This window comes from Argopecten irradians, chromosome 2, assembly GCF_041381155.1.
Source record: "Argopecten irradians isolate NY chromosome 2, Ai_NY, whole genome shotgun sequence".
Lineage (NCBI taxonomy): Eukaryota > Metazoa > Mollusca > Bivalvia > Pectinida > Pectinidae > Argopecten > Argopecten irradians.
Window position 1 is genome coordinate 43,067,986 of NC_091135.1, and position 14,247 is coordinate 43,082,232.

At 34.8% G+C, this 14,247-nt stretch overlaps 1 protein-coding gene across 1 annotated transcript in view; it reads right to left on the reverse strand.

Moving 5' to 3' along the window:
• Positions 1–14,247, reverse strand: part of LOC138315592 (metabotropic glycine receptor-like) — an 86,015-nt gene that overhangs the window by 47,504 nt on the left and 24,264 nt on the right. Inside the window, exon 2 of the mRNA XM_069256727.1 lies at positions 362–545. Coding sequence (XP_069112828.1) covers positions 362–545 — 184 coding nt within the window. The remainder of the gene's footprint in view (positions 1–361; positions 546–14,247) is intronic.

A 14,247-nucleotide genomic window follows, 5' to 3' on the forward strand; every position in this document is an offset into this window, starting at 1 on the left:
TGTACCGAGCTCTATGATGAAAACATTTCGATATACGAACATTCGATTAGGAATAGGATGGAATATGGTCAAAATATATCTACCTGTATACAATTGGAAACTTATGATTGCTTATAGAGATAGTTTGTAAAGTAAGCAGAGATGAGAATTCAGCATTAGCAATTTCAGAAAAAAAACTGTTTTACACGCAACCTATCAAAACTATTAGTTTTAGTAATTGCGCATTTCAGTGCCGAGCTTAACCACAACGGATGTGTGTCATACATTCGATGTGTATCGAGGTTCGGTATATACAAAAACATAGCTTAGCTATAACAATCCACAAAACTAAACAACAAAATGATCAATTCGATGTACTTACTTGAACTTGAATTGTCCGTCCTTATAACCAAAGAAGGGAACTGTATACGTCATCATCCAAATGTACCCGCCTCCGCAATCAAAATATGGACGTGACCAATGTCCATCATCATATGTAACCGTAATCACTTTGTCCGTCACAGCGTCTAGGTGAGTTGTCTGGTTATAACGAGGCTCAGTCGTTCCTGAGAATATGAATAATAATCACAATTAGTCTTAACGAGTGACAGGAAGTGAAGGGAGTTTGACAATGATTTCGCTAAAGTATTCTGTAATTTATTTCTTTGTTTTCCATGCATTAAAAGCCATTTATGATGCATAAACTGCGATTACGAATATCATTATATTTATTTTTATATTTAAACTATTATATATTGTACCCATCCAAACATCTAATTTTATGGATCCCTTTGTAATTCCACGATCATTAATGTCTGATAATAATTCATTGGTGTGATGATTTACAAGGTGACATTGCCATGGTATTCGCACAGATCATGTTCTTGTGCCATATTAAAAGAAACTTAAACTCAATGAAGGCGAGATGAGTTCATTCAAAATGAGGAAATAACTATCTAAAAAATAAAACTTCTAAAAGTGTTACGATGCACCAAAATGACAAACGCAAATTACGTAGAACCTTCATATATCTTAAGATATTTTTATCAGTTTGTATTTATACTCTAACACCTCACATTATTCTCTTAAAATGAATAGAGTACGGAAATTGGTTTATTGATCTGAACTCACAATAACGAAAACAGCAGCCATAATTCTACAGGTTACAGCTGTTCAATACACTGGTCGACCTAACGCGTGTCACGTTTTTCTGTATCACCTTAAGACACCAAGAGGGGAGGTCTAGCTGTACCATACTAGGTACAAATGAGCTGATCATTCAAAACGCCAAGTCATGGTGGTCATAAATGTCACTTTCTACATATTTACTTGTATTGCTTCTAGATATGTTTTTACTTCCATTTATGTTTTTGAAATAGTATGTGCTGTTAAAAAGCCTCATGTTAATGTTACGTAAGTTAGGCGTCCCGTTTCTCCTATTGCTTGTGTTTAGATTGGTACAGAGAGTTTAAATGACAAGTATATCTGATATCTGTTATCCCTGTTTAATTGTTTATTTAGTTTAAACGATATACATTTATTGCCCTGGCGGTAGGGCGACATGACGCTTTGTTTACCCAAGTCTTGTTTTTCTCGCGCCAGAATACAAGTCTAAAATAATGGCTAGAATTTAAGTTGTTAGCTCAAACACTGTTGGGATAACGTTGAAATTATTGTTAAATCATAAGTTAGAACTACCGTATTTTTCAGCCCACTTCAACTCCAATTATTATGTTACAATATATAAACATTGAATCGGGTGTACTTGTGCTATATGTGTCTTTAATCATAAGAATATTACTAATTTCGTCGGTCAAAAGCAGACGGAAGCGTCGGTTGCAAACCATTTTGATTGTTATCGGAATACCTCAGAGACTTCCGTTACACGAACGACAACTATTGCTAAAAGTACGAGGGGCTCCGGATGGGGGAAACATGATATTTGAACGTTTTGTCGCCCTCACACGTGACGCCTCTCGGCCAATCAGCGACTGTGACTCATCGGTGAGGGATACTAATTATGTAAATTTCAGTATCATTGATACATATGTATACGAATCCACGCACTCAAATGCCTCATAAAAAGTACCGGAACTAGAAAAGGTATGTGACGTTTTTTCTATAAATTCTTTTATCTCAAAACATAGAAATGCATACGTTTCATGCATTTGGGAAAACTCTCTTGAACAATATGGAATCTTCTAGAACTTCCCATAATGCTTCTATAGTCCTTTAAATGGAAATAAATACAAGGATCAAACCGGCAACCACTTTTTGTATTAATTAATTACTTATCTTTGACACTTTCAATCATCTATTTGGTTGCATTCGTCCGAGTTTTTAACTATATTGTTATATATTAAATTTCCACTGAAGTTCGTTTTAAAGGGTATTGCTACCGTTATATTTTCTGTCATCTGCACTAATTAATTGTTGGTTAAAACACGCCAACACAAGCGGGATAATTTCTCGGGCAAGAGTTCAATGAACTTTCGGAATTGCTACAAGTGTGTACTATAACATTTATTATTAACTGCAGTTCCAGTTCGTCTCCTTAACGCTAATTGTACATAACAATTCCGTAGGATTTCCATCCTTAATCATATACAATAACATCAGATTACGAGGGTCTCCACTGCCTAAAGTCAATGATAAAATAATTCACGGTCATGGAGACTCACAACGCCGGAATCGGTCGCAAACGACGATCCTCCGTTGTCTTACAGGCAGAAACAAATCTCCTTATTCTGTGGAGTTTTCTCGGCTTCCAATTGCTAGCCTTGTTGTCGGTAAAATCACCGATAAATCACATCAAAATTGAATTTACTCGCGACTCGTACTAACTCCGTAATACAAGAATTAACTCCGAAAGGGGTAATATGTCTCTTGGAAGCCATTAAAGCATAAATCAACCTATATTGTTTGGATTCATGTACCCTTTGGAACAAAAAACGTTCGTAGGACCTTTAGCCATCGTAGCGACGAAATCTCGGTTGATTGAATTACATAGAGGTATCTAAATAGAGATTACAACGCAAGACCAATACATGGACATTCTTTATGGTTGTGCCTATCATGCTTGCAATATATCGGTAAGGTGTGCAGTGATTATAGAAACATTCGAAATCTGTGGGTTTAAGACTTAGAAGCTGAACATAATGTAGGCTTTTATAATTGTGTAGGTATTCCTTTTTGGTATTGCAAAGTATATTATTAAATCAAAATGATTTAGCTGGATTTATCAACACCCAATACAACCTTCTCCAGATGATTACACACATTTCCATTTTTACTTGTAACAGCGAAGTAAATGAAGCTATACATGTACGTGGCTGTTCAATAGGATTGTATGACTCATTTTATAAAGTATATGTGATACCGTTTTTATATAATGTGTGTCACAGCACAGGAGCGTTCAAATATGTCCCTATAAACATTGCATTAACGGGCTAGACAATGAAAGCCATTCGGCATTTGTCTTCATTGTCAGCAACTCTGCTGGTCTCGTTAGTTTATTTCAAAATACTATGTATACACCTTCTAGTTTGAATGTTTTAATCAATACGTTCTTTTCTAATATCATTATAAAATGTCAAATTGGTAAAACAAATGTAGCATCACAAAAGAAGACCAATGATGATTTTATATTGTGCACAGCGATCTGAAGACTCAGCATACGTAACGAACACAAAGACAATTTATTTACAGGGATTCCATTTGATACAAACGCATGCACTTTTGCAGTTAACCTCGATCAAATTAATTTAGCTTCTTATACATTATCTGTGAATGCGATCCTTTATTAATTCTAAATGGATGATGCCTTCTAGAAACATTGAACGTATAAAATTAAAATGAATCAGTGAAAATTCAAATTATGATTTTGTTATCGGTATCGATTGTGTAGAAGTAAAAAATATAAATAGTTGTTGCAGACAAAACTGTTTATTCATGTAAAAGACCGGGGGAAATATTGAAAAATCTTTCTGGACTAGCATGTATATTGCGTTTGTCATTCTGTTATAAGTATTTGGTGAACCGTTGTTCGAACATCCAAAGTCATTTGTGTTTTTAACTGTTATAATGGAACCTTTACACTTTGGTTTACTATGAAAAGTGAAAATAATGGCCAATATACCAACGTTAAACTTGTTTTGGTCTTACTTGAATAAAATCACCTAAATTGGGAGATATACAACTGAAAGTTTTGAAACCAAGAAATAAAACCACTGAAGGCAATAGACCATTCAATAACAATTCAATGTATTTTGTTGTACACAATCAACTTAGAGATTGATATACATTCCGCCAATGACAGGGCATAGTTTACTAGTGGAAACCAAGACTGCATTTCAATGCAATATGAACTATCATTCCTAACAAGAAACAGCCATGTAACAGCATGGGGTCTATTGGTATCGTTGTTGTACGATAACTAGCTTAGGATCCAGATATCTTTACGGTTTCACTAAATGGAGATATATTGGATTTTCTCAATACTTTTAAAACGTTTACGAATGGAGTATTGCTGCAATAAGACAATTTCATCCTGCGCCAGATTTTTATGAGGTGGTGTAAACGGTTTGACTCGGTAGGATACATAACAAAAGTACATTGGTATATTGAGGCCATGTGTACCTCAGGCTGTTTGTATGGCTTATTTTGAGTTATTGGAAAACCATCTTATGATGTAAATCGATACGGTTAGATTAGTTTGGGAATATATGTTACACAACGTCAGGAACGCTGTAATAGCTATAAGGAGTAAGCCGTAAAACCTTATAAGGTTATAAGGTGATAGGTTTTCTGGGATTCCAAGAAAACAGATGTGTAACAATTTAAGCTTCGTTTTATTTACATCTGATTAAGTTTACATGCTACATCCTCATAAGTGCGTGTCGAGTCGACAACACAAGTCTTTGAATAAGCCTAGCTTGCCAGCAGATAGGGGTATATCTTATCGTGTCGTGATACAGAGCGATCCCATGTCATCACATGATACAGGGATATAAACATTGATCTCGTTTTACCACATAAACTCATACACGAATATGCGGTTTCTTCCTGAGAACATATAGAAGACAAGGGGTAGAGCATTGAATTGGTCAGTAGATTGTCATACGAGAATATAAGTAGAACGCTCGTACTTTTGTTGCCTTTGTCATACGAGAATATAAGTAGAACGCTCGTACTTTTGTTACCTTTGTCATATGAGAATATAAGTAGAACGCTCGTACTTTTGTTACCTTTGTCATAGAATATAAGTAGAACGCTCGTACTTTTGTTGCCTTTGTCATACGAGAATATAAGTAGAACGCTCGTACTTTTGTTACCTTTGTCATATGAGAATATAAGTAGAACGCTCGTACTTTTGTTACCTTTGTCATACGAGAATATAAGTAGAACGCTCGTACTTTTGTTACCTTTGTCATACGAGAATATAAGTAGAACGCTCGTACTTTTGTTGCCTTTGTCATACGAGAATATAAGTAGAACGCTCGTACTTTTGTTACCTTTGTCATATGAGAATATAAGTAGAACGCTCGTACTTTTGTTACCTTTGTCATACGAGAATATAAGTAGAACGCTCGTACTTTTGTTACCTTTGTCTTGACATCATGGTTAGCTATTTGCTAATTGCGGTGCGTTAAACATTACTTTCAACAGAAACTGATAAGATACTAGTTGCATGATGTGGGTAACATCATGAATTATGAGATAGGCCAACATACAAAATTAGACAAAAACAATATTTAATATTTACGAAAATCCATGTTATCGTACTGTAAACGTAATTTTCACTTATACAATATCAAAACATTTGAATTCGTGTTCAATCTCTTTTTCGAAATTACACGTAAATCAATATCTCACGAAAATAAAGTGCCTTGAAGTATTTAGTTAAATAGGCCACTGGGTTAATATAAATCTTAGTTGGTACTTTGTCGTACATGCCTATCTCAAAAGACAGATCACATCACATGTTCACCATGCAGCAGGCTATGTTTGTACTGTTATACAGTGTTATTAAACCTTTGAAGTGTAAATATTCAGTTTTGGAGTGATTAGATAGGAATCCATCAATAAAATATAATTACCTAAAATCGAACACATAAAACCTAAAACACATGACAAACCATTCATAAGGTAAATATATCAAATAAGACCATCCTATAATTAATTTATTGGGGAAATATGTTTTAGCCACGATGCACTTATTCTAATTTAAAAGTTGGTTTGAGGGCTTCCACACAACACTCTTTTAAACAAAACATTGATTTCGAGCAGTTCTTTCATTCCTGTACTGCAGTCTATACATGAATATATAATCAAAGGTGACAAATGGTTCAAACGGAATAAACTATCACATCGAGATCGCATAGGCGCTGCGTAGTAACACCTGTGTGCACGTGTCGGTATAGTAACACGATAGTCCTAGCTATCGTGGCCGGGAATCTGAGAAAGATATATATAACCTTACATAAGAGTTCCAGTGTCATTGTCCATCTCAGCAAATAAAGTTGAAAATAACAAGAGCTCTATTGCGATTTCCCTTCTGAGAATATTAATATATAAATGTCCTTAATGTTGGACATGGAATAATTTGACTGTTTTAATGTCAGTGTCATGTAAGGACGTGACAGATTAGGCTGATGGGGAAAATGTAAAACTGGAGTACCCAGAGAAAAAAACCACAAACCAGTGATCAGTACCCGCCAATTCCCCACAAGGATTTCGAACTCGCGATCCAAAGGTGGAGGGCTTGTAATAATATGTTGGTTAACATTAATCACTCTACACATCAGTAGACTAATAGACAAATGACAATATGACATAATAATCACTTTGAAAAATTACTCAATTGCAATATTTGGTTTTAAACGCTCTATAAATACTGGTTGTTCATTTTTTCGATGATGACATTGAAACCAGAAACAATAAGTACAAGCGTCAATATTTTAGTACTTAATCATCGCGTCACGTCAGTACTAATTAGTAACGATAACAAGGCTGACGAAACATCACGACTTGTCACGGGCTGTGCACATCCTCACAAGCGTAACAGCTTATGTCCTAGTTCCATCATGTCTAATTGTCTATCTACTGACTACCCATATAAGTAATATTCATGTGCTGACAATTAACGGCCACATGGTACTTTGTGACCTTGGTATATAACTAAATCGATATATAGAGTTTTTTTACAGATAGTATCTCTTGCGTGAAAGAGAATATATTCCTAAGAGAGTGATTATTCATATTAATAATGCATATGACATATTTTGAATTTTACCTTTGAATGAAATCGGTCTGGTTAACGCCTCTACAATCGAGATCGACGATCAGCCGAACGTACTCATGGTCAATTTGATAGTTAGCATACTCGATATGATATGAACTTCATTGGAGAAAGTAACTAAAGTATTAATAAAACGTGTGCAGTAATATCATCCAACTACTGTATAAAATGTATGCAGTAATATCATCCAACTACTGTATAAAATGTGTGCAGTAATATAATCCAACTACTGCATAAAATGTGTGCAGTAATATCATCCAACTACTGCATAAAATGTGTGCAGTAATACCATCCAACTTCTGTATACAATGTGTGCAGTAATATCATCCAACTACTGTATAAAATGTGTGCAGTTATATCATCCAACTACTGTATACAATGTGTGCAGTAATACCATCCAACTTCTGTATAAAATGTGTGCAGTAATATCATCCAACTACTGTATACAATGTGTGCAGTAATATCATCCAACTACTGTATACAATGTGTGCAGTAATACCATCCAACTTCTGTATACAATGTGTGCAGTAATACCATCCAACTACTGTATACAATGTGTGCAGTAATACCATCCAACTTCTGTATAAAATGTGTGCAGTAATATCATCCAACTACTGTATACAATGTGTGCATTAATACCATCCAACTTCTGTATTGTATAAAATGTGTGCAGTAATATCATCAAACTACTGTATACAATGTGTGTAATATCATCCAACTACAGTATAAAATGTGTGCAGTAATACCATCCAACTTCTGTATAAAATGTGTGCAGTAATATCATCCAACTACTGTATACAATGTGTGCATTAATACCATCCAACTTCTGTATAAAATGTGTGCAGTAATATCATCCAACTTCTGTATAAAATGTGTGCAGTAATATCATCAAACTACTGTATACAATGTGTGTAATATCATCCAACTACTGTATAAAATGTGTGCAGTAATACCATCCAACTACTGTATACAATGTGTGCAGTAATATCATCCAACTACTGTATACAATGTGTGCAGTAATATCATCCAACTACTGTATACAATGTGTGCAGTAATATCATCCAACTACTGTATACAATGTGTGCAGTAATATCATCCAACTACTGTATACAATGTGTGCAGTAATATCATCCAACTACTGTATACAATGTGTGCATTAATACCATCCAACTTCTGTATAAAATGTGTGCAGTAATATCATCCAACTTCTGTATAAAATGTGTGCAGTAATATCATCAAACTACTGTATACAATGTGTGTAATATCATCCAACTACTGTATAAAATGTGTGCAGTAATACCATCCAACTACTGTATACAATGTGTGCAGTAATATCATCCAACTACTGTATACAATGTGTGCAGTAATATCATCCAATTACTGTATACAATGCGTGTAGTAATATATCAACACGTATACAAGTGTGCAGTATATCATCCAACTACTGATACGCTATATACCAACTACTGTATACAATGTGTGCAGTTATATCATCATATCCAACTACTGTATACAATGTGTGCAGTTATACTATCCAACTACTGTATACAATGTGTGCAGTAGTAATATCATCCAACTACTGTATACAATGTGTGCAGTAATATCATCCAACTACTGTATACAATGTGTCACAGTTTTCTATATCAACATATGTATACAATGAGTTCAGGTTATATCATCCAACTACTTATAAAATGTGTGCAGTATAATCATCCAACTACTGTATAAATGTGTGCAGTGTCAGTTATACCATCCAACTCTGTATAAAATGTGTGCAGTAATACCATCCAACTACTGTATAAAATGTGTGCAGTTATATCATCCAACTACTGTATAAAATATGTGCAGTTATATCATCCAACTACTGTGTAGAATGTGTGCAGTTATATCATCCAACTACTGTATACAATGCGTGTAGTAATATCATCCAACTACTGTATAAAATGTTGTGAAGAAACGTTCACCATTGTTATCGTAGTTACTGTGAAACAACGAATATAAAAACAACAATTTCTTTATATATTATTGACCATCGACCAACCATGAAATTAAGTTAAAGCTCCGAACCACGATCTACACAATTTTTTTACAGTATTTAAAAAAACATTCAAAGAGAAAAACACAGATATAGGTAAATTGTTTTGTAATTCGCATCGCTTTACATCAGCAAAACTATTTTGCGCAAGCATGATGATATGTTGTTAGTTGTCAAGCCACCATACGTGTTTATGCATCCTCTTAAAAGTACTGCGCTTGCATTTGTATTATTGATTTGAACCTATTTTGTCTTTGCAAAAGTTCATTTCGAAAGTATTTCTATTAAATGATTGTTCATGTTTTATTAGAAACAATAGGCCTGAGAGAGAAATTAAATGACAAGCGGTATGGAATCATCATAAGTGTTTCAATGTTTAATCCATCACCAATAAAATACCAGTATCTACATAATAAAGTCGTTTTTAATAGTAACTTCCGGAAGAGCTCCATCTCAGGGGGAATAACTAATGCCGATCCCTATTTACAAATAAAAGCTTCTGAGAAATCCATTCCATTCTGATTCTTTAGGAACGTTCCATGCATTTAGCCTTATTACCACAACATCCGTCTGTTACAATGTTCCGCCCTTGAAATACAGACAGATACATCAATAGTCTGACTTTAAAAGGAGAATTCAATGAATACTTGCTTGCAATCTATGCGCATAGCTAAATCCTTTTTCTGTGATTTACAACATTCTAAAGGTTATGGCGTCGACAAGTTCTCATGGGACTTTGAAACATTACCAGAAACTTACAATCGCTTTATAATAAAGAGTAAATAATTTGGAATAGAAGGGTATGATCTAGTAATTAACCTTGTAAAATGACCTTGACTTCAATGCTGGATATCTGCTTTTAAGGCAAACACATTAAAATAGAAATCTCTCCCAAGTGCAGCAACCGCAACCCGCATATTTCATTCTTGAATTCGATTTCCGTGCTTTTAAAAAGTCATTAATGCAAATCTACTCCATCCACTTCCTATTTTAAACTAACTAATAACATTTGGACATACTATACACACAGAAACAGCCAGTCAAAACACACCAAGTAATTTGTGATTTAAATAATTTGGGAGTTTAACTACATAGGAGGGATCATTAATAATCCTTTTGAGTAGGAAACTACTATTTGTATAATTTGAGGTCTTTAGAGAAATAATGTGAGTTCAACGCCAACACAGCGATTGCGACAAAGCAAGTTTACGAGTAGGCAGAGACAGTAGCATAAGATTAAATAGAAAAAATAAAATGAGGTCTAAACATAAGTATAGTGCAAGTAGGGAATGAACACCACGTCATAAGTATACAAGGATTCGTAAGACGACCCCTGTATCACTTACAACGTAGAGGCGGAATGAACTGAACCTAGTCCTATTAAAAGGCATCGGTCTCTACGACAAACCTTACTTTATCAAAGCTAAACTTGTCTGTATTACCCTGTCTTTACCTGCATTATCCACTGGTTTTTATTCCATCTTTCATCATAAATGATAGATATAGTTGTAAAGATTATGAAAGAAACAATATTTCCGGGAAATGTATAAACACGGGATCACTTTAATATCCGGGAGAGAATAAAAGCAACGGAGTACGCTGTATGGTCGTAGTGCTGATACCCAGGTGTATATACAGCTATACTATCTCATTTTATGAGTGATTCCTGAAACCTATACAGCTATAAGGGATTGCAATCCTTTCTGAGATTGCCTGCAAAATGCTTTCACTGTTATGCATTTTTATGTGTAACTAAAGTATGTAAAATTGTACAGATATGATGCCAGCTGAATTATTGGATACTAGTATTCATACAAATATAAAGTAGACGGTGTTTTATGGGTTGGAACTGTATGAACAACAGTAGAGTTAAAAAAACACTATGAGAAATTTGGAAAATGACATCTTCTTATTGCAGAGATCAAAATAGTTATTAAGAATCAATTTCCCGGGAGACTTTATCGAAATTTTCTCGTAAAGTGACTTGGCATTTATATCTGGAGGAACTAAAGTACCGTTATAGTTCGAAAGATGTTTTTTTAAAACCTACTTGACATTTTTATGCATCGTTTTCACCAAAACTTTTGCCAGTATATCATATTTGAAACATTTGTAAGGCACTTTAAATTGGTCATTTGGGATAAAATACAGACGGTCCACATTTGGTATCACCAATACCATCGTTTGAATAAAAGATATTTTATTGCCATCAGATATAATGGAATTGGGCATAAGTTATATCTTTATACAGTCATTAGTATCATTCTAAAAGTACAAACTGTATTCGTTACAGTTACACTATACACAAAGAATCGGCATATAGGAAACAACACAGCAAGAAACAATAAGAGTGTACCAAAAAAAGCTAATTGTGTCAAAAAGGACCTCTTTCACAAATAATAAAATGACTTCTATTTAAACCAAATGCCATCTATAACAATTAAAGTCAACCCTTGAAGTAGGACTCGTTTGACCTATCTTCCACGAAAGACAAGCCCGGTGGTCTCCAAATACGAGTTATCCACAATGAATACTGGGCTTATACGTACATCGGTTGAATTGGCGTTTACCTCGCAAAAAACGAAAGTATATGGTAGGAAGAAAATAAATAACCGGAGGTTCATGTTAACTTTGCAGTTGATATATCAAGGCTAGAATGGAATACATTTTCATTAGATGTCATGGTGTTGGGTAAATTATGAATAGAACAGGAAAAAGTGATAAACAACCATTACCATTGTCATTTTCCATTGGATGGACAATTGGTCGCATTTAGATCAATGTTGCAAGAATGTGATCACGCGCTTGGCGTATTTTGTTTATGCATCAATTCCAAACACGTGCTGTTGGCGTCTATCTATATTTATTATTCAGTGTGATATCTTTTGTATCATTAATTTAACTTCCTATTAACATCCAGGGCCATGTATGCACGCCCTCCCATGTATGCGGTATGTTGTGTGTATGGAGTGCGAGGTGTGTGTTCTTGGAGACAGCGGTATATTTGTGTTGTGTATTATTGTATACTGGGATTCTTTTTTATAATGCTTTATCACTGAAGTATACCGCTCTTTTGTTAGTAGCAACGGATATTTGATAATGAAAACAATTCAATAAGTGAATACGAACATTTATATCAAATCGTTTTACATTTGCCAATTGAATTTTTACTAAACGATTTTATAAATCATATATCGTGAAATGTCAATTTCAAAAATGCCTATATAAGTAAAATGACACGCATAAGCATTTGCCAACGTGACAAAATACAATATCATCTTAAATAGGTTTCGTAATCGCAAGGCAGCATTGCATTCAACACACACTATTTCCAACGTATGGTGTTTTCGATATCAATTCAATATTTAAACAATGTTCTTTTCATATCATATAAAAGTCGGTTTGCCACTAAACAAATCATGATAATCCGGAGACGGTATATATCAATCCGGAAAGAATATTCACCGAGGTCGAAGACCTTACGTCAACATTTTGAAGGATATCTTTCTCGAAAAGCTGATAAACCAGAAGGAAATTATTTCATCTGAGTTTTAGGTATAAATCAAATTTGACTTGGGGTCGTTAACGTCATATTTGCCCATGGGATAGCATTCCCATCAATGGGGTAGTAATTACCGTGAACGGCGAATTTTCGCCCTGGCCGACTCTCTTTCCTATTGTCTATCTTACAGTGGAAGTGAGAGGCTCAACGCCTGCGTAGATTCATCAATATTCTTCTAGCAAGATCATGTCCGTGTTTTGCCGACCCTCCTAGCGGTGTCCAAGGCTATATTGGTATAATGCCTAGCTCGCGACCTTTAACAATCCGTGCAGTTCACTACGACAAGGGTCATCACGTTTAACTTTATTTGGTCTCCTAGGTTACCGTAGAGTAACTAGAGATGGTTTTACCAGTAAACATATACCGTAGATGTTAAGGACATGTTATAGGAAGCCGGAGTGATAGTTAATGCATTACAAATATTTTTTTTCGGTTTCAGGTAAACTACAAATTGGTTAAGTAGGCTAGATGAGTAACGATATGTTCATTCATTAGCATTACTCTTACAGTTTGTACAAATATAAAGTCTATAAAAAAGTATAGAAATTTAGAATTATTATTTCATCGATTTTGGTGGGTCACTTTTTTGGAAAACTCGGCAATGTGTTGTAAGGGATTTCTGATCTTGGCCTTAAAGCATTAAGGATATATGCCATCCATAGGCCCATCTTCTAGTTTTAACAATTAGTCGATCGTTTGGTAAGGCAATCGAGATATATAATTTATATCACATAAACATCTACAAGAACATGTAAAACTTGACTTACATACTGCTGTTGCCGGAGCTTAAATTAGTACGGTTTAAATACTAACAGAGAGCAGAACATTTCAGATACGAAGATTCATGATCACTTTTGCATTCTGACTGTACAGACATTCGACTACCTCGGCCTTCGCCAGACTGGTAACGGAATTGCATAGTTACCGATAAGAATAATGCATTTTCAATTTCTAGGAATATTTCCGCGATGTTATTTATTGGGTAGACTAGGCGCAATATAAATAATGCAATTAAAGGAAACAGTTATGTCTCTAACATTTCAGGATTCAGATGTCCTCAGGCTAACAATAACATTTTGTTTATTTGCTCGGTTTTATGCTATGCTATTAACAGCTAATATCATTTGACAACGGCCTCCCTTGTATATGATGTGTTGCATGTGATCACTGCGTGTGCGCCTGTAAATAATAAGATTTCCCGCAGCACTTCCGCAGGTTTAGTGCAAATATATTACAAATCCCTGGGATATAGCGATATACCGCAGCCTACCAAAACCACGACACATTACAAACATTGAAGGCCTTCCTTAAATGGCCCTGTCAGAAAAATTTGGAGGTTAAACCCTATAAACTAAACCACATCGACAACAA